This window comes from Ctenopharyngodon idella, chromosome 3, assembly GCF_019924925.1.
Source record: "Ctenopharyngodon idella isolate HZGC_01 chromosome 3, HZGC01, whole genome shotgun sequence".
NCBI classification, from domain to species: Eukaryota; Metazoa; Chordata; class Actinopteri; order Cypriniformes; family Xenocyprididae; genus Ctenopharyngodon; species Ctenopharyngodon idella.
Window position 1 is genome coordinate 55,119,003 of NC_067222.1, and position 20,428 is coordinate 55,139,430.

Consider the following 20,428-nt stretch of genomic DNA (forward strand, 5'->3'; position numbering starts at 1 on the left):
AGACCTTCGTTCAGAACACAAATTAAGATATTTTGATAAAATCTGAGAGATTTCAGTTCCTCCATGACTGTCTTTGCAACTGACACTTTAACTCTTCAAAACGATCATAAAGGGCCTGTTTACATCTGGTCACTTCATGCGTTTTTACAGATCGGACAATTTCATTTACACTTGGCCACATAAATGTGTCACTGCAAAACGGATATAAATCCGATCTTCAATTCCCGCACTCTGTGCAAATTTAAAGATTATACGTCAACGAAAGAAACAGATATGAGCTGCATTTTATTGGTCATCAGCTAGCTAATTTCAGAATCAAAGACCGCAATAGGAGAGAGAGCAGCATCAGCACTGGTAAGATCAATGATCAATGTTTACATGCGAGTAAAAACCTAAATTGAATCTGTTCATCATATAAAGCAATCGAGTCTTCAGAAAATTTGGACTAAACTGCTAAATTCATATGGATTAGTGTTCTGATCTCTTTATAAACGTTCTGAAGAGTCAAAGTGTTCAAAGGCAGTATATGAAGGAACTGACATCTCTCAGATTTCATCAAAAATATCTTAATTTGTGTTCTGAAGATGAACAAAGGTCTTACGGATGTGGACGTCATGAGGGTGAGTAATTGAGGACATAATTTTCATTTTTGGGTGAACTAACCCTTTAACCAAACCAGGTAAAAGAGTGAAACTCAAAAAAAAAAAAAAAAAAAAAAAATTATATGAGTAGGGGTCATTTCATGAAAAGGTCACATTATTTAGAGTGAAACGTAACCCAGACATGTTCTTGGTAACATCCACCAAGTCAGAGGCACACGTGACAATGAAAACATTGTCACAAAACATTGAAAACCTCACAGTAAATTTTTACTTACAGCTACTTCTGGCGTGAGACGGGAAAATCCAGTCTTGAGTCTTGTACCAAATCAATGTACATGTAAGTTATTTATCAACTTCACTGGTCCAGTCTCTAGTGGGAAACAGGCGCTTTTTACCCCCAGTGGCAGTGCAAAATGATGAAGAGGATGGCATCTTTCCTCTTGCATCCACTGAGGATCTAGACCGGCTGGAGCAAAGTCTGTCAGACAGAGGGTTTCTGCAGAGAATGGTAAGAAATGGAATTGTCCACCTACAACTACTAATGAAATGAAGTGTGTATGTTTACATGCTACTTGCCAAAAGTTTGAAATGAAGATTTTGAAAACATTAACACTTAAAGGAACACTCCACTTTTTTTGAAAACAGGCTCATTTTCCAACTCCCCTAGAGTTAAACAGTTGAGTTTTACCGTTTTCAAATCCATTTCATGACATTACGCAGCGCCTGTGAACCCTGCTTGCACAGGGAGCGTGGCTTGCAACCATGGAGACATTTGTGAGAGACGCTGCGTAATATCATTGCGCCTGCTGCACCCATGGTACGGCAGCAAAGCTCCTTGATTATTACGCTGGAATGACAGTATAGTTCCTAGCCATATCGGCCTAGAAAATCACAACTTTTCATTTTCCGTCGGTCTTAGTACACGATGTAACTACAGAAGAGTCAAGTTTTAAATAGGAAAAATACTGAAACTCTTTGGTCATTTTTGAGCGAGATGCTAACGGTCTAATCAGATTCAATGAACTATGCTAAGCTATGCTAAAAGTGGTACCGCCAGACCCAGAGATCAGCTGAATGGATTCGAAAACTGTGAAACTGAACTGTTTAACTCTAGGGGAGTTAGAAAATGAGTCTATTTTCAAAAAAAGTGGAGTGTTCCTTTAAATATTATTACTATTTTAAATAACTTTTCAATTTGAATATATTGTAAAATGTCATTTATTCTGATCAAAGCTTGTTTTCAGCATCATTACTCCAGTCTTCAGTGTCACATGACATTCTAATAAGCCATTTTTATGCTTGGATATTAGCAATTACTATTGGTGGTCAATTATTGATGATGGTTCTTATTATCTACGTTAAAATAGTTTTTGCCGCTTCATGTTTGAGGAAACAGTGATCCTTTTTTAGGATTCTTTGATGAACAAAGTTCAAATGAACAGCATTTATCTGAAATGTAAATCTTCTGAAATGTTATAAATGCATTTGTCATTTTTGATCTTTGCTGATTAAAACTGTTACTCACCCTAAACTTCTGAAAGGTAGTTTATCACAGTTTCCACAAAACTATGAAGCAGCACAACTTTCAACATTGATAATAATCAGAAATGTTTCTTGAGCAGAAAAATCATATTAGACTGATTTCTGAAGGATCATGTGCTGCTGAAAATTCAGCTTTGCAGAGCAAGAATTGCTTTTCAAAATAGAAAACAGTTCATATGAATATAATATAAAAATGTTTACTGTTGGACTAAATTTCGTATCAAATCAATGCAGTCGGTGAACATGAACAGACTTTCAAAAACATTACAAAAGATTAATTATTCCAAACTTTTGACGGGCACTAGTGTTTAGTACAGTACAGAAGAGGTCCATTTCTTTGCTAAAACGTATTTTAATGTACCTGTTGAAGGTGAACAGATTATCCATCAGCGGCGGGCCGACAATGAAGAAGACCGTCTGGAGAATCTGCTCCAAGGTCTTCAGCACTAATGTCGCCCGCCAGCTGAACTGGTGTGGGAGAGGAGACCAGCGGGGATCAGAAAGACAAACATCGGGTCACTGTTAACAGGTAAGTTCAAATGTTGTACATGCATTAGATCCAATGGCGGGAAATTACAGCGTTAAGTTAAATAAGTACATGTTCATGAGTCAAACATAATCAAACATGTGGTAATACCAACAGCAAAGAGCCATTTTAAAAAATAGTTAGCAAATATAATGGCTTGTTTACCGGACCTTGGGTTAACCGATCAGTTGAGTGTCGTTGCCCAACCACAGAAACGGGCACAACTCGCTCGTTAGTAGCTAACTAACAGATTATCATAATCAACTCAATCAACATAAGGTCATTTCAAGGTTATTATATAACCGATCACAGACACCACACAATTAGTATTAAAATATATTTGTTTTATACTTACCTTAAGCACATTTTCCCTCACAACTCGTCAGGACACGCGCCAGTAGACTCGCGCAGGAAGAGTTTGACGCACCTGAACTCGCTGATTGGCTATCTTTGACAGATTTATTCGTTTTAAAAAATAAAGTGTTTTTATTTGTTTGTTTGTTTTTTTTACATGCAGCTTCAGCCATGAGGAATCCCGTCCTGCCGTCTCCAACGGAAGCAGAGGCGGAGAAATATATCAAAGATTTCCAACGCTTGGCTCCAGGGAGGGTGTAATTGTTTATTTAAATTAAATGTATGTTATTAAAGTGTATTGTTTTGTTTAAATATATGTTATGGAGTTGTGTTAATATGGATTTTTATAATTAATTAAAAGTTGTAATTGATATAATAAATTAGAAATACGTTTTTTGCCTAATAAATATTTTTAAAATCATCAACAAATGCGTGTTTTATTGTAGGTTCAGAACAGCGTGGTTATTTAATCATGTGAAGATGTGTAATGGCTGGATTTTATGTGAGTTAATTTTATTAATGGGACGAATCTTATCTTAAAACGATGTCTGGGCTACATAAATCAAGCTTCATGAAAACATCATAATATCGAAGTTTTCCATCATTCTTTCTAATTTTGAACAATGATCAAGCGCCACTGACACTTTATTTCTTTTAAATCATTTTACTTCTTTTAATCAGTAATGTTTGTGAACGACAGTACGCTTTTTACCTCGAGTCGATTATGATCGTCGAGCTCCGCGTTTGACATCAGAAGTTGTAGTAATCGTGACATGAAGCTTTTGAAAGAAGAAATATTTTAAGATAAAGTTGATAAATATATTTATTTTATGTCTAACAATAGCAGTTATTGTTTGCATGTATCTGTATATGATCATGAACAAAACATTCGAAAAATCCCTTGGCAACAGCACTTGTGACGTCACAACCAGAGTGTCTCATGGAGCCTCGCGCAGCCTGAAGTTCAGCTCATCTGTTTTCTGCTCTATCAATCGATCTGACTAGTGTTGTAGTACATCTGTGGTGAAAAGTCGCTCAAATTGTGTTATATCACTCGGTCTGTGTGTTATATCACTTGATTTGTAGTTTTTCACTGATCTGTGTGCTATAGAAGTTAAATCGATTTGTGATAAAGTTTGTGACAGAACATCAGCGAGACACCTGACGCAATGGGGCAGTGCACATCTCACAGCTGCACTGCAGTCCATGATCCTTCTGCATGTACGTCACCAACACCTGTCCCTGAGAGACTAGAAAAGAAGAAGAGAGGGAGGCTTTTTAGATGGGCTTTTTCTAGGAAATCCAAGAAAACGCCCATCGAAGCCCAACAGGGTCGGTGCAGAAATTGCAGGAACCAAAAACCTCAGAGATGCTCTGATGGTGAAGATGAACAGAAGATCAACACCCAGAGCATCAACACTCCCAGCAACAACAACATTGTTCATTCACTGGACAAAGCTGAAGAGAGCAGTGACACTAACAGTTCAGTGTTCAGCCATGTGTCTCCCTTCAGCGGTGTGAGGGTAGTTAAAGTAGATGTGCATAGAGCTGAAGACAGCAGCGCCACTACACTGCACAGCCATGTGTCTTCCTTCAGCGCTGTGGAGAAGGTTAACGAAGATGAAGCTGAAGAAAACAGCAACACTTCAGTGTACAGCTGGCACAGCTGTGTATCTACCCTCAACACTGTGCAGGAGGTTGATGCTCCCAGACAAGAGCAAGAGGACATCAACGGGAACAACAGTACTTCTCCAACTGTCATCCAGTACTAAAGGGGACCTCAGCGCTCCTTTGTTATCGGATGACAATTTTTGGAAAACTGAGGATGAAATTATCAATTTAAGTTCAAATGCAAAGAGAGGTCAGTTTACTACCACAGAGTAACCCCAACATTAAAGTCTTCTTCATTAATGTGGACTGAGGATGGATTTTGGTTGTGTGAGGCCCCATAACACCACAGTAATGTGTCCATTTTTAAAGTGTTCTTTCATTTTATGGTTTATACTGTACATTTACTATATACATCAGTATACATGAAGTATACATTTTTGTTTCCCTTGGAGAACAGGTGGCACTCAAATATGTGTTCAAGACAGAATGCTATGAAAATGAGCGACTTGTAAGTAGGCTGCTGCTCCCCTCATTTTCTTACTCTCAGAGTACACGGTCACATTAGCGGTTGGATATTTTAACGAAATTTTGCGGGCAAAAAAGGTCCATTGTCAATAGAGTATTAACTTTCAAATCAAGCAGCTTTCTGTTGGTCAGCATGGCAAATTCACATGACCAACATGATCGAGCTTTTCCACCCTCACGCAAAACTCCAGAGCGTGTGGATTCCTGTTAAAATGACTGAATTTTGCCCCGCGAAATTTCGACAATCATCCGTAAATGTGACCGCAACTTCAGTAACTATTTCCAGTTGAATTAGTTTAAAGACTTCAAACCTACTTAGGACATAATGAAGATGAGTTACATCACGTCCTCTAATTATCTCACTTTTGTGTAACTTTTATCTCCTGTAGAGTCTATTTGGCAAATTGCTTCCAAACGAGGTCGCTATGATGATTCGTGTGAGCGAAGGCCCCAGCGTTCCCCAAATAATAAAGCTGCTGGACTGGTATGAGACACGGAATCACTACATACTGGTCATAGAGCGGCCCACGCCTTGCAAAGATCTGCGGCAGTATTTAGTGCAAAATGGTGGCAGAATCAGCGAGTCAAAAGCACGAGTTGTGATGCATCAAGTTGTTACTGCTGCAAGAATATGCTTTGAAAAGGGAATCTACCGCAGCGACATCAAGCTAGAAAACCTGCTAATCAATGAGAACAGCTTGCAGGTCAAATTAATCGACTTCGGTGTTGGTAGAAGCTTCAAGACGTTTGGTTATACAAGGTACATTGGTACGTATTATTCTACAAATCTATGGTGACAAGTTATAATGAGCTTTCTAGACAGAGCCAAAAACAGCCAAGATCACTTGTTGAATAAATAGACAAAAAGCTGTAGAAATACAAATTCATTGCAATGGACAAAATCTTGTTCTTTCTTTCAGGTACAAAACTTTACGCTCCCCCTGAAGCTTTCCGCAGAACATGGAGGTATCACGCCAAGCCGGCAACAGTATATTCTTTAGGTGTACTGTTGTTTGTGATGCTGTTTGGGAAGTACCCTTACAAGGTCAAACCTGAGGTCATCGCCGACATCTTGAGAAAAGCAGGAATTTCCAAAGGTAAGAGCATGTGAACGAATCATACAGGAACTTTCATTACAGCTTAAAATAATGTGATCAGTTACACAAAGTATAAAATTAACAATAATAATCTGACATCTCTCCCCACTTTCTTCACAGAAAGCAAAGAACTGATATCTTCGTGTATGGAGACAGATCCAACCAAGAGGATTGACTTGGACAAGATCCTCGACCATGACTGGTTCCAAGTTTTGCTCCTTAAGCCGGAGAGTCAAAACGAGGAACCCATAGTAAGTGAATTCCTATGCGTGGATTCATGCGTCCTGAGAAAAAGAAAGCTTCGCACGGATTCATGCGTCCTGAGAAAAATGTAATCCTCGTGTGCTAGGAAAAAAACTTACATGTACATAGATGCAAATAGATTTATTTAAAAAAAAAAATTATATAAATTACGGGCGACTGCCGCATAAATTTAAACAAAACAACAACATAAAATCCAGGCCTGGTCCTCTCTCGTCTTGCACTGCCGTCACTCTTTTTATCCTTCCGGAGCTCCTCCGTGGGACTCGAGACCGGTGTGGTGGGCAGGTGATGCTCATTTGCACTCGCTTCGTTCCCACAGCCCCGTTCTGCTTGTCACTTACCCCCTAACCTTTTCCAGCACCTAAGGGTTAGGACAGATGAGGCGAGAGAGAAGGAGACGGAAGGATGAGGAGACACAAGAGGCACTGCCATCCAGTCTTCCACCAGCTGGGTGAACTCCTCCACGATGCCTGGTGGTGGTGCCGGATACCACTCGGTGGATGGCTCAACACTCCTCTGCTGCCTGGTGGACGGCGACAACTCCTCCAGCTTTGCGCACCCGGCAGTGAGTCCCCCTTTCCCACAGCGGTGAGGGATCTTTGGCAGTGCGTTCCTCCTTCCTTCTGGGAAGAAGGAGGATGGAACCGGCAAAACAAAACAAAAGTAAAGCAGCAGTCGTCCTCTTTTTATCCTTCCGGAGCTCCTCCATGGGACATTTAATGCTTAACGTGGCGCTTATATCGCTCCGTTCCCATGGCTCTCGTCTCCCCCCTTTTTTAAAATAAAAAAAGATTTATTATTTTTAATAAATATTGCAATATTTCATTAAAAAAACAAGTATTATCAGTTTTGATTTCATGGTGACTGTAAAAATGTTTTTGTACTCATCTAGCAGCTGTGGTGGTTGCTAAGAATTCATCATAAAAAATATGGTGACATTGTTTCAGGTATTATGGGATGGCATATTGATGCCAATATACTTTACAACTTATAACTGCATATTTCATCAAGTGATATAATGTTAAATCATTACCGATAACAAAAATGAGAAGCAAAATTATATATATAAAAAAATAATCATTTCAATCAACATCACATCATACAGACTTCTTTTGGGAATGTCTTTTTATTGTTTTTCATTGGGACTTGTACATCAATGCATTGCTTGCACTTGTTAAACAATTTATATCAGGGGTATTCAGTTAAATTTCCATGAGGTCCAGCCTCCATATTTCATTTCCAGAGGAGGTCCAGACTATACTTTTTGGAAGTATATATATGTTATAAATGTCCATGTGGACAGCACTAGTAGAAAAATGAAATTCAAAATATCAAGGATTAGGGTATTGGGAGCACAGCATTTATAGCCACAAGCACCAATGAGCCATTAGTGATCCAGCTGAAGTGTGTCTTATGATGTGGTTTTTACAGCAAAGTCCACCTTGAATCTTCACTGAAAGTTCAGGTTTGATCATTATATATGTGCTATATGTTTTAATTCATTAAAAAAAAAAATAATATAAAGGTCAAACTTTCATATTACTTAAGACAGCATGATATAAAAAATGAAATACAAAAAAAACATTTTATTTATTTAATTTATTTAAAATAAATATAATTCTCAGGCTGCAGGAGCTATTGAGCTGGTGTCAGGTTATATGAGAATGTGTCGTCTGTACGATTACTCATGCTTGCAGTTTAACACAACACATTTGTTTTATTATTCATACCACAACAGTACTTAATAGAAATGTTATAATATATAATCTTGAATAAGACAAATGAAATTAATCGAGTAATCTGATATTTTTGTGGTAATAAAAATAGACCTAAGCAAAGACCCTTTAAAATGATTTAAAATACATATAATAATAACAATGAGGCAATAATATTTGGTTCAAATAAAGTATCAAGAGCAAGTAATCATATGGTTTTATAGAACAACACTATTAAAATACATAATATACACAATTTAAACAATCATCTTATGTACATTATGTATTATAACAAATGCCTGCAGAGGGCGCCAACGGCCTGGTGACTTTTGCACTTTATAGCAGATCAAATCCTTGTTTAATATTGGCCAAACAACATTTAATTCTAATATGTACTTAATCTTTCATATGTGGCCACTTTATGATAGAAATGCTACAGCTACTGTAATTTCTTGAACAAGAATATGTGGACATCAAAACATGCAAACTCAGAGTGAGGGTTTAAACTTTTATTTTGAAATTGCGCTGAACATATAAAGTCTACATTGATATACTGATTAGAAACTTAAACCTATTTTGGCATAGGTTTATAAATGATTTACCTTACAAATCTGATGAAACGGTGCACACTGTGTTATTTAATTGAATTGACCCTTCGCCAAGAGTTTGATTGACAGGCAATCTAACCAATCATAATGCAGAATCCACCATTTTGTCCGACAAAGCAGTAGAAGTTGAAGATTCAAAAGTATTTTTGTTCACAGAAAGAGTACATATTTTTAGGGCATAGTAGATGTAGGCGAATTGGGACGCAGCATTGGTATTTGGACAGGGCTATTCTCTATGGTAGTGCTAAACCACTACGGATGCAATATTCTTTCAGCCACTAACTCTCTCGTGGCACTCTTCCGTGTTTTGGCACCCCCAGGAAATTTGAAGTCGCCATTTTCATCCCGACTGGAAAAGTGAAAACCAAGCAGCAACCTCCCCCAGTTTCTCGTGAAGCCAATATGTAAGTGACTTAAACCGCAATTCATCGACTGGCCGCTAGGAACAGGCTCCAAAAGACAGCAGAATCTCATTAGCTGTGTCCGAGACGAGATGGTCCTCGCTGCAGAACATGAGATCTAGATCCAACTCCTCCCACTTTATATACCACACTCCTCCAGAACAGAGCCATAGAGACATATGTCAAATAATGGTGGCCACACAAAATATTGACACTTTGGGCCACATTTGGACATTTTCACTTAGGGGTGTACTCACTTTTGTGGCCAGCGGTTTAGACATTAATGGCTGTGTGCTGAGTTATTTTGAGGGGAATTTACACTGTTATACAAGCTGTACACTCACTACTTTACATTGTAGCAAAGTGTCATTTCTTCAGTGTTGTCACATGAAAAGATATAATAAAATATTTACAAAAATGTGAGGGGTGTACTCACTTCTGTGAGATACTGTTATACCAAGAACAAAGACAAATAGATCATTTCAAGAACTGGGCATTGGGGCCATTATCTTTTCTTTCATATTTCTCATTTTTGTTCATTTGCTTACAGTTGCCAGCATCTGTTCTGGAGGACATTTTCATTGATGTGGTTCTCCAGGAAGGCGACAAGGCCCCTTGTCTGACGCTGGCCCTTGTGTGCACTTGCTTCAGAGACCTTGTGACACAGGAAGCCTTCAGGAGACGAGCCCATATTCTTTGGCTTGACAGTAAGGGTTAATTGCATTTCACTGCACACAACCATGCATGCACACAGTAATATCCCCCAAGTTAAATCAACTCTGCTCAGAGTACATATGGTCCCTCTCTAAATAGTGTTAAAGTAACACTGCAGCAGAGTTAAAGTTAATGTGATGATTAAGCAATTAATAAGGCTGTGACTGAAGTCAGTTGTAGTTCCTGTGTCTCTTTTTTCTTCAGTGATTCTGCTTGTTAACAGCAGGTGTTCATCACTACTGCACAATCATCACTTAATTGCATTATTATTGCATTAACTTTAACTCTGCTTCAGTGTTACTTTAACTATTTAAAGGGGGACCATATGTACTCTGAGCAGAGTTGATTTAACTCGGGGGATTTTGCTGTGCAATATACTACTGAATGCTAACTATTTCAGTAGGGGTTCAATCTTCAGCTGGCTGGCAGGAGCAGCCACTGACAGGTCACGTGACCTGGTGGCAGCTGCCAGTCTGATTCTGGTGGGCTGGTGACTGGCAGAGTGCAACGCGTTCCCTATCACTCTTGCTGCATGGAAATACATAATCATTTAATTATTATGAATATAATATTATGACTCTATTCTTTTGTATGATTTAAAAAAGTGAACTGATTTTTTAATCTGTGTGATTTTACATGTGTACAAATTGGACTGTGTTCTCCACATCCTACAAGACAGAGTACTATAAAATGTACAGACTGGAAACTTGTAGGCAATATGGAGACATTTTCAAAAACTGCACTCCAGGAATGAATTCATTGTTGGTTGTTTCCATGGGGTGTTTTGCTTTCAATGATGAATTAAAACACAACAAAAACAATGAACATTGAAATATTTCCTTTCTTTGCTAACCTGTAGGATATGTAGGTAGAGGAAGAAGGGGAGAACTTGTGGGAATTTTTAGTGAGGACACCCACCTAGACTTCTGCAGCGAGTTCTGCCAAATCTGTGCTGACCTGATTTGAGTGTGTTGTGAGCATGATCTAGTGCAGTGCAGTGTAAAAAAAAAAATGAATGTGTGATTGATCATTTAATTCTATGTGGAAGTTTTAATTAATTTTGAATCTCCTGTGGTTTATTTTGTTAGTAATTAGTCAGTGTGCTTACGATGTGCTCCCAATTTGGTTTTCCTTATGTTTCGTGTTCAAAGTTTCCCTACTTTATTCAGTGTCTGTTTTACCTTCTGTGTTAATAAATGTTTTTTTTTTTCTATTTCATTGTGCTGGTAATGCATTTTGCCTGCATTTAAGTGATATGTTCTTATTATGTTATGTAAAAGTGAAGTAATATAGAAGTATAAAATAACAGAAGACAACCTGACAGTGAGTGCTGCTATACTTCAGTCACATACAGTTTTATTAGCGGTCACCTTTGTAAGAGATGGCACAAATATTCAAATTTCTTCATTGAAGGTTAGGTCAACAAGTGCCCTTACTGATGGAAAACACGTATACTTATCTTCAAACAACAACGACACACTAGAGTTTGAAGAGGGTGTTTCATATTTTCTGAAAAACTTAATTAGTAAGAGATATGACCGCCAGAATGTATATTTTGGCCGGTCATCTAGTAAATTCATTGCAACAGCACTGGCCCTTATTGAAGATGAGGAAAAGGCTGCTAAACAGGCCCTGTGTCCTCCCTCACACCCTGACAGAGGAGAGGAAGACATCTTCTCCCGAGGACACTACTGGACTCTTCAAGGGCAAGTGGAAAAAGTGAGTTATTTTAATGCCATTACTGGGTGCTTACATGAAGATGAAAATGAAGAATCAAATTTGTTTACAAAGGTTTAATTTTTTCAATTACTAGAAACAATAATATTAAATTAGTAAAAAACAAAAAAAAACCTCAACCATAAATTACTTACCCGTAACAAAGGGGTCTCCATACTCGCTCCTGCAGAGTTCAACCCCAATTAAACACACCTGAACCAGCTGATCAAGCTCTAAATAGGCATATTAGAAACTTCCAGACAGGTGAGTTGAGGCAAGTTGGAGCAAAACTCTGCAGGACAGTGGCCCTCCAGGACTGAGTTTGGACACCCCTGCCTTAACACGACGTAACCATTGGCTATTATTCTGCAGATATAATCTCTGAGGATGGCTGAAGTGCAGGGAAGCCAGGTGCCTATCCTGGACCTGTCCCTCAGACGTGTATCTGTGGAGAGACGAAGTATTGTGTGAGCTCTAAGTACTCTAAGTAGAGCTCACACATCTCAAGGTGTTCATTTGGGAGAGCAGAAATGGCTAAATGAATTCATCAATGTACATGACTGTTGAGGTACACAATATAATGTGAAATGCATTGCTGCTTCTCTAGGGATGCACAATATTGGATTTTTGCCAATATCCTACATTTTTGAACTCATTTTGGCCGATAGTCAATGCTGATATCTCTCTTTATCCTGGACATATTTACAAAGTGTATATGTGTCAGACTATTAAATAAAAGGTTCTCTGTTAATATTTTAAATGAAAGGTTTATATGTAGATGAAGCACATGTTTATGTTTGAGTGGTACCACCTTGTGTGACAAGAAAATATTCTTTAAAAGCACTTCATTGCTAGATTACAATTACCCTCAATGAAAACGTTTCTGCTGGAAAAGATGGTTCTGTCTTAACTGAACAATGTTTTCTCTTTTTGATAGATGCTATGTTTATCTTTTTGATGATACAGATTCTGAAGATGTGGATTTGAATGAGGAAATTGCAAGATCCTTCCTAGATGTGAATCAGTCACAGCACAGAGAGTGAGTGAATGTCATTGTACTGTATAGACAAAATTAATGAGGTTATACACTAAACCTGAACAGGTGAATTAAGGAAGTAAACAATCAGCTATAAAAATGGAATCTCAAGTTCAACTATATGTGTTCAGTAGTGTTATCTACTATGTGTTTTACAACGTTTTTCAATCTACATTCTGGCATGGTGCATTCTCCTTTTCCTTCAAAGTCAGTTAATCTTCTCTAAAGAAATCTTTTTACCTCCTGGATGGCATTTCAAGTGACATGATCAGTTTTAACATCACAAGGAAGTGTGTGTGGGAAGGAACTGAACAGACCATGAGACATCTAAATTTCCTACCTTCAAAGACCGTTGTCATTAAATTTACAGATGATGTTGGCATTCCTGAAGGTGCAACTGACCAAGGGTGTCCAAAACGTGAATCCTTTAGGCTTGTCCTTCTGCAACTACAGTGGAATATGTTCGAGGGTGTAAGGATAATAAAGTCTTAACATGTAACCTGGCTGGAACTGAGAAAAATGTCACAGAATTATTCCAGTTAGTAATTCATTTGCATTTTTAAAAGCCTTTTTTTCATGTCTCTCTTTATCTATTTATTAATTTTTTACAGCTCTAAATAACAGCAGCTATATGAGGGCAGATGTCAACTGTCCAATCTTTACTTTTGTATTTATTCTAATGTGAAAGGTGCAGTCAATGATTCTTGAGTTTGTTTTGCTGGTGTAACTGGTCCCATGTGATGGGATGTCGACTCTGTGGAGAGAGAGAGAGAGAGAGAGAGAATAAAATGGACACCAAACTTCTTTGACTGATCTCTGGCTGCCTCTATTTTCTGGACAGACGGAAAAACTAGACAAACAGAGAATTAACATTAGAAAGCATGTATTGTGTGGCTTCTCAAAAACTTCATATTTGGCTCCTTGAGCCACCAGACATCCTCATCTCAGTGTAGTTTAGCAGTAACTTATTTTATGTCAAACATATATAAAACTTCACATAACAGTTTAACAGTTTCATAAGATTTTCACATAACAGTTTAAACAATAAACATATCAGAACAGTGACATACTTGGACAAACGAAGCATTAATATTAGAAAGCATGTATTGTGTGGCTTCTCAAAAACTTCATCTGTTAGGAAATAACAGCAGCTTAAGCCACGCGAGCATACAAACAATATAAACTTCGACAAAAACGCCACATCGGTGTAATCCCACACTGTAAATCAAGTTTAAACACTCAAAAGAACAGTTTTTTGACATGAACATCAACTAATATGTTGAAATTGTATTACCTTTGGCTCCGTGAGCCACCAGATATCCTCATCTCAGTGTAGCTTAGCGTTACTGAGCCACAGGAGAGAACGCGCCCAAAGTTAAGCGTTTCTTAAAGGGCCAGTACACTTCATTACAAATCATATATAAAACTCCAAAAATATACATACCAGCATAATTAAATCAAAAGACAATACAATGAAATCAAATAATATATTCAAAATAAGAGATTCAGTGTTTTTAATAAGAAAGAAAAGATTTTGAGTGAAAATAATAATCGTTACACTGGCCAATCAGGGTCTTTGGCTTTATACTGAGTGTTGTAGACAGAGAATCTTGCGAAAGCAAAACCTTTTGATTTCTTCATTAGAGATGTACTTTAAGCTGTGCCTTCACTCCATGATTTTTCTGTTATTTTGTGGTGTCACAGACAAATTTCCAAGCTCTGCAACAAAACCCTCAGATTGCAGTCAAATTATGAGCAGTTTGGACACATATCTAAGCCTTGAGCTGTCACAAATACTGCAATTTATCTTCACGCATGTTTGAGATTTTCGCACTCTTTTATATGAGAACAGCACACACAAGGAAACTCAGTTAACATGTGGTAAAAATTCAAAATGTGGAGTTTTTATATTTATAGATACAGTTAAATGCGATACTGATGTCACGACAGTTCAATAAACAAATAGTTAATATTAAGTCACTTACATAAGACGCAATATTTACGGTTTTTGTTGTATTTCAGCAGTGAAAACAGTTCCGAACCAAGATCACAACAGAACCATTGCGCACGCACCTCACAGCAAAACTCGGCCATCTTTACTGAATGATTCAGTGTTTTGAATGAATCGGTTGAATCAAAGATTCAATGACTCATTTATAAACAACTGCCTCATTCTTGAATAAATCGGCCGTTTGAACAAATCTTTTGAATCAATGACTCAATCATTAAGGGGGTCAAATGCAGCCACTTACTGCCGCTTCATGTTTAAAAGTCATTTTCTCCACAATATTTCTTAATTGTATTTTCAAAAAATATTTAAAACAATCTCTTATTTAAAGCAGCTGTCATTTATAAGTGCCATTGATTTGATTGATAATAGCCCTGTGTGTCTAATTATTCTAATTTAATTTATTGATCAAATAAAAAAAAAAATCCAGCATACATTTAATAAGGTTAGGGGGGAAATACCCTTTATAAAAGGTTAAAAAAAAAAAAAAAAAAAGCCTTCGGGGTAAATATCACAAAAATGCAGATTTAAATAAGATGAGATATTGCTTCAGAATAGGTTATATTTACACCACACACAAAAAAAACTGCATTTGTAGCATATTGATGTGTAACAAAGACTGAGTAACTTGGCAACACTGATGCAGCTTTCTGCAGGTCACAGCCCGCCACTGTCCAAAACGGCATTACGACAATTTTGCACCGGCCGGAGGCAATTACCAAACTGGTTCTGTGTGTGTATCACACCAATGTACATATTTTTTGACAGCAAATCAAATGTATTAATTATGAAGGCTATATTCAATATAAACTGGTAGTAGTAAAAAAATTTTATACTTTTAATGCCCCGCAGATACCCTGTTAGACAATGCTGTGTGTGAACAGGACTTTTATTTTGGATTGACGACATGACGTCATAAGACTGCGCCGCTCCTGCATCTGTTGTGATTCTGCTGAAGAAAGGTTTGTTTTATGAATTTAAGCTGTTTTAACCGATAGAAACAGTTCAACGAATTATACATTTGTTTTTTTTAACAAGCGATGTGAAATGAGTTAATTTAATGTATTTATTTATCTAAGTGTAATGAAGGATATTTGTGTGAGTAAAGCTCATCCACTGATGAGAAACAGTAAACCTGCGTCTCATTTCTCTCTATATATCATAAATCAGTTTATCATGAACACGAGTTCAGTCTCTGGCGAGTAATGATGGAGAAACTGAACTTTTCAACCCCGAGTCAATTGAATCAAATACTTTGAGAAATGATTCAGTGAATCACGACTCGTGCTGCTCAAACGGTGAACATGAACGACAACAACAAACACTAACAAACTAACTAATCATGTTTTCATCAAAGTGTAATCATTTAAATATAATCTAGAATTCAATAAATACCAAGTGTAGATCATAAATGCCTAAATATGAAGTGTTTATTATAGTGTTAGTTTTGAGTGTTTTTTTTTTGTCTAAACCGTTAATTATTCTCTTCTTAAAGATGGAGTTTAATAAAGAGGAGGAGGCTGAAGACATAAAGATGGAGTTTATTAAATATGAGACTGAAGACATGAAGATTGAAGAAACAATCAGTGTGAAACATGAAGATACTGAGGAACAAACAGGTTGGTTTTATTCTCACAGCTGAACTCAGTCATTTGATCATTATTAAAATGTCCAGCTCTACAGAAATAGAGAATATTTTGTGCAACACTAAACCCAATACTTCTGAATAGAGAACAATGGAAAAGTAAAGAAGTTTTTGTGTTCATGCTCAAAATTGCAACGTCATTATGTCCCCACGGCACGCCATCCGACATCCTCTACAGAATTTCACATCAGTTCGTCTTTGTCATGGTACCATATACAGTTTTGTGTGTTTCGTATAGATACGGAGCCCCGCATATGAATGCAAGAAAAATAAATAAACTGTGCGCATGATTTACTAATTCGTTCCCTTGATCATGCGCATGATTTATAAATCGAGGGAACAAATTAGTAAACCGTGCACTCAATTTAGTAAATGGAGGGAAAGAATTAGTAAATTGTTCCCACGATTTAGCCTACTATTTATTTTCCCTCTCATGTGTGGGGCTCTGTAAATAGACGACGGCGGATACAAATTCTCCAGCAACAGGCCTCCTGTACTTTAATTCGGCAACTGTCATTCAGTCCACAGCGACAATCTCATAGGTAGCCTACTGGATGAGAGACAGTGGCTTCTTGCTTGAAGCTTTCTCTCTTGTTTGCCGTCAAAAGGTTGACCATGCTATGGAAGCCCGTTTCCGCCACAATTGAGTAAAAAAATATAATTCTGTAAGTCATAATAATGAGAAACTTTCTCATTATTATGACTTAGTATCTCATTATATTGAGAAACTTTCTCGTAATAATGACTTAGTTTCTCATAATAATGAGAAATGTTCTCGTAATAATGACTTAGTTTCTCATAATAATGAGAAACTTTCTCGTAATAATGACTTAATTTCTCATAATAACGAGAAACTTTCTCATAATAATGACTTAGTTTCTCATAATAACGAGAAACTTTCTCGTAATTATGACTTAGTTTCTCATAATAACGAGAAACTTTCTCGTAATTATGACTTAGTTTCTCATAATAATGAGAAACTTCTACGCATGCGCAAAGCAGCGGGGCAGTGACACGCTAGCGACATCCGCTGGTCAAATGCGATAACTCTGCAACCATGGCACGTTCTGCAAAAGTGTAATCTATAAATTCATTAAATAAGTAACATTATTGATAAATTATCAGTAGCCTATGAGACGTTATATAGTCGTTTATTCATTTGTATTTTTGTGTATGAACAAGCAGAAACACAGAGTGGTGATCCATGGATTTCAAACAGATAGAGGAATGATAAGACAGCACACACCTACATATCCAAGTCTGTTAAAGAACGCTTCACCTGGAAAGCTGTCTTTTGCATACATTCTAATGAGTCATAAACATCTTAAAAGGTGTTTTCTGTAGGAATATCACTGGAATGAAGGTTTATGACTGGGCAAGTGCTTTAGGACCCGGTTTATATTAGAAAAGCTTTCCAGCGCCTTGTCTAGGCAAACCTGCACATCAAATAGCCTAGACTCATCCGCGAAATACGTGCTAACGTTAAGACATAAACCCACACATTTTATGAAGACATTGCACTTGAACTTAACGAATACATGTCATATTCCTTCGTTAATCTGATAGTTTTGTAAGCCGTCGCGTTCATGCAACAGTTTCCACCGTTACCACGGAAACCACTTTGCGTTCCACCTTCTCGTGCGCACAGAAAAGTATTGAAGATATACTGATAATTTATAATAACTGATGTTATTTAATGATACTATAGATAGACTGCACTTTGTAGATTACTTTAACGAAAACAACTGTTTTGCATAACGTGTCATGTTTGCTGTTCTCGCATTTATGAGACTTTGACCAGCGGATGTCGCTAGCGTGCCACGCCCTTCTGCTCCGCTGCTCTGCGCATGCGTAGAAGTTTCTCGTTATTATGAGATACTAAGTCATAATTACGAGAAAGTTTCTCATTATTATGACTTACAGAATTATATTTTTTTTACTCAATTGTGGCGGAAACGGGCTTCAATACCATGCACTGCCGTGTGTGTATTATGTATCCTGTAGCAAAGTGCGGCGAAAACTCCCACATGACGTTAATAGCGTGATTAAGGTGTGTACATGTCAATAATGCGACTAAAGTAGGAATACTCCACCTGTCTTAATTCGATTTGTGTTTACTTCGAGAATGACTTTAGTCGGATTAAGGTAATCAAAAATAGCTGTTTACATGGTAGTTTCTTAATCGGAGTATTGTCTTTTTTCTTTCTTTTTTTTTTTTTTTTTAAATTGTACACAATCAAGAACAACCAGCACTACACACAACCGTAAACATACATATGCACATATGCAGTATGTCCTTTATAACACAATGGAGGGAAAAGAAAACATATCCAATTTACATTAACATGTATATAAATAGCCAAATAAACAGGGAAATATAAATTTATACAACAGTTTTCCCCTTATGGGTATATACTGGAATCTTCAATAATCCCTAGAGACTTCAATGGTTCTTTCCATATTTTGTTAAAGTCCGCGTGAACCGGAAGTTGCAAACGACTTTTCTCCAGTGTTGTGACGTATTTCCAAGTGAAACGGAATATTGAATAGAGGGCAGAGTTTTACTTTAGCGCTCCTCCTCTCCATCTCTCGCTCACAGCAGACTAACGGTTGGAGGGGAGTGGTTTAAGCGTTTCCAACCCAAGCCGTCAAACTGATGTCATTAGAGAAGGGGCACCGTTGCAGAGGGGAGGAGCATTTTCAGATTTTGATTATATATTACGAAGCCAAACAATTTTTTTGTGTGGATTGACTTGCACGGATGAATTGTTCACCACAAAACTAGCAATGTGAGCTAACAAAATAAATAAGGTCAATTTTGAGTTCATGTGTACTTTAAATGATGTGAGTTTACCCATAAGATGGAACCTAAGTTTTTCTAAAGATATAAGATCCTTTATCATAGCTAACCAATCCCTATACAGTAGGGGGCTATCTCCAACCCATTTATTCATAATGGCCTTCCTTGCCAACATCAGCAAGGGGTGAACAACATCTTTGTATTCCTCAAAAGAAGATGGTAAAATACCAAGTAAACACATAGAAGGTGAGGCTTGAACTGTCACTTTACAAATGTCTGAGAGGGCCTTGCAAATTAAAAACCAAAAATGTTTTATCTTACTACATTCCCACAGACAATGGAAAAAAGTACCAAAAGAATCTTTGCACTTCATACAATTAGATGACACCTGTTGATTAACTTTACTGCATCTATATGGTGACGTGTAAGCCCGGTGTACTATATTAAACTGCATTTCTCTGAATTTCTTGCAGACAGAAATAATGTCAGGAAGCTTAATAATGTTTTCCCATGAGATACAGTCAATATCAAACCCAATGTTCTTACTCCAAGATTTTGAAGATCAGTAAACTTATTCTGCCTGTGTTCATATAACATTGAGTAAAATTTAGATATGAACTTTTGGGTGTCTGTGCTATCAAGCAAAAATTTCTCCAAATAGTGATCATGATTTCTAATGGAAAGCCCACCGTTTCTAGAGTTAACATAATGTCTAACTTGTAAATATTTATAAAAATCTTTTTGTGTAATATGAAAATGAGATGTAACCTTATCAAATTACATGATTCACCTTCGTAAAAGTTCATAAATATGATTTATACCAGCTTGTTGCCATGAGAAAAAATATGATCTCATTTTAGGACACAGGCTAGGATTATCTACCAATGAGGAAAGAATAGATATTGGTTGTTTATAATTAAAAAAAAATTTAATTGCGGACCAAACTTGCAAAGTTGAATATAAGTAAAAAAATTCTTCAATTCGAAAGGAATCGGGATCTTTCCATCTAAAAAATTAACTAACTCAGATGTTCCCAAATAGTTCCAATTCTGTTTTAACCCAAGAAGCATCCGGAGGTTTATAAATCCAGCCCATAATTATTCTTGCTTGTATTGCCCATGCATAGAACTTAAAATTAGGCAATGCCCATCCACCCTTATCTATTGGTTGCTGTAAAACTTCCAACTTAACCTTAGGCTTCCTGCCTGCCCATATAAATCTGGATATAAGTTTGTTTATTACTTTAAGGTCATTTGAAGACAGT

General features: G+C 37.1%; 1 protein-coding gene and 2 long non-coding RNA genes across 5 annotated transcripts in view; 2 read left to right on the forward strand and 1 right to left on the reverse strand.

Moving 5' to 3' along the window:
- LOC127508802 (gastrula zinc finger protein XlCGF57.1-like) overlaps nucleotides 1-20,428 on the forward strand; it is a 119,073-nt gene that overhangs the window by 85,650 nt on the left and 12,995 nt on the right. The window contains exons 1-2 of one of the 2 annotated variants that reach the window (XM_051887179.1): nucleotides 15,618-15,681; nucleotides 16,215-16,338. In XM_051887179.1, coding sequence (XP_051743139.1) covers nucleotides 16,215-16,338 — 124 coding nt within the window. In that variant the 5' untranslated portion in view covers nucleotides 15,618-15,681. Of the gene's footprint in view, nucleotides 1-15,617; nucleotides 15,682-16,214; nucleotides 16,339-20,428 lie in introns of those variants that run through there. The other variant, XM_051887178.1, reaches the window with a different exon arrangement.
- Nucleotides 1-20,428, forward strand: part of LOC127509013 (uncharacterized) — a 199,719-nt gene that overhangs the window by 34,025 nt on the left and 145,266 nt on the right. The gene's annotated exons all lie outside the window — the stretch shown is intronic.
- Nucleotides 8,731-14,076, reverse strand: LOC127508952 (uncharacterized). 2 transcript variants are annotated; one of them, XR_007929030.1, is made up of 4 exons: nucleotides 14,006-14,068; nucleotides 13,052-13,465; nucleotides 11,831-12,120; nucleotides 8,731-11,657 (listed from the first exon to the last, which is right to left on the reverse strand). It is a non-coding gene; the product is annotated as an uncharacterized LOC127508952 (long non-coding RNA). The 2 variants fall into 2 exon arrangements; XR_007929029.1 differs by having other exon boundaries at nucleotides 8,731-12,120; nucleotides 14,006-14,076.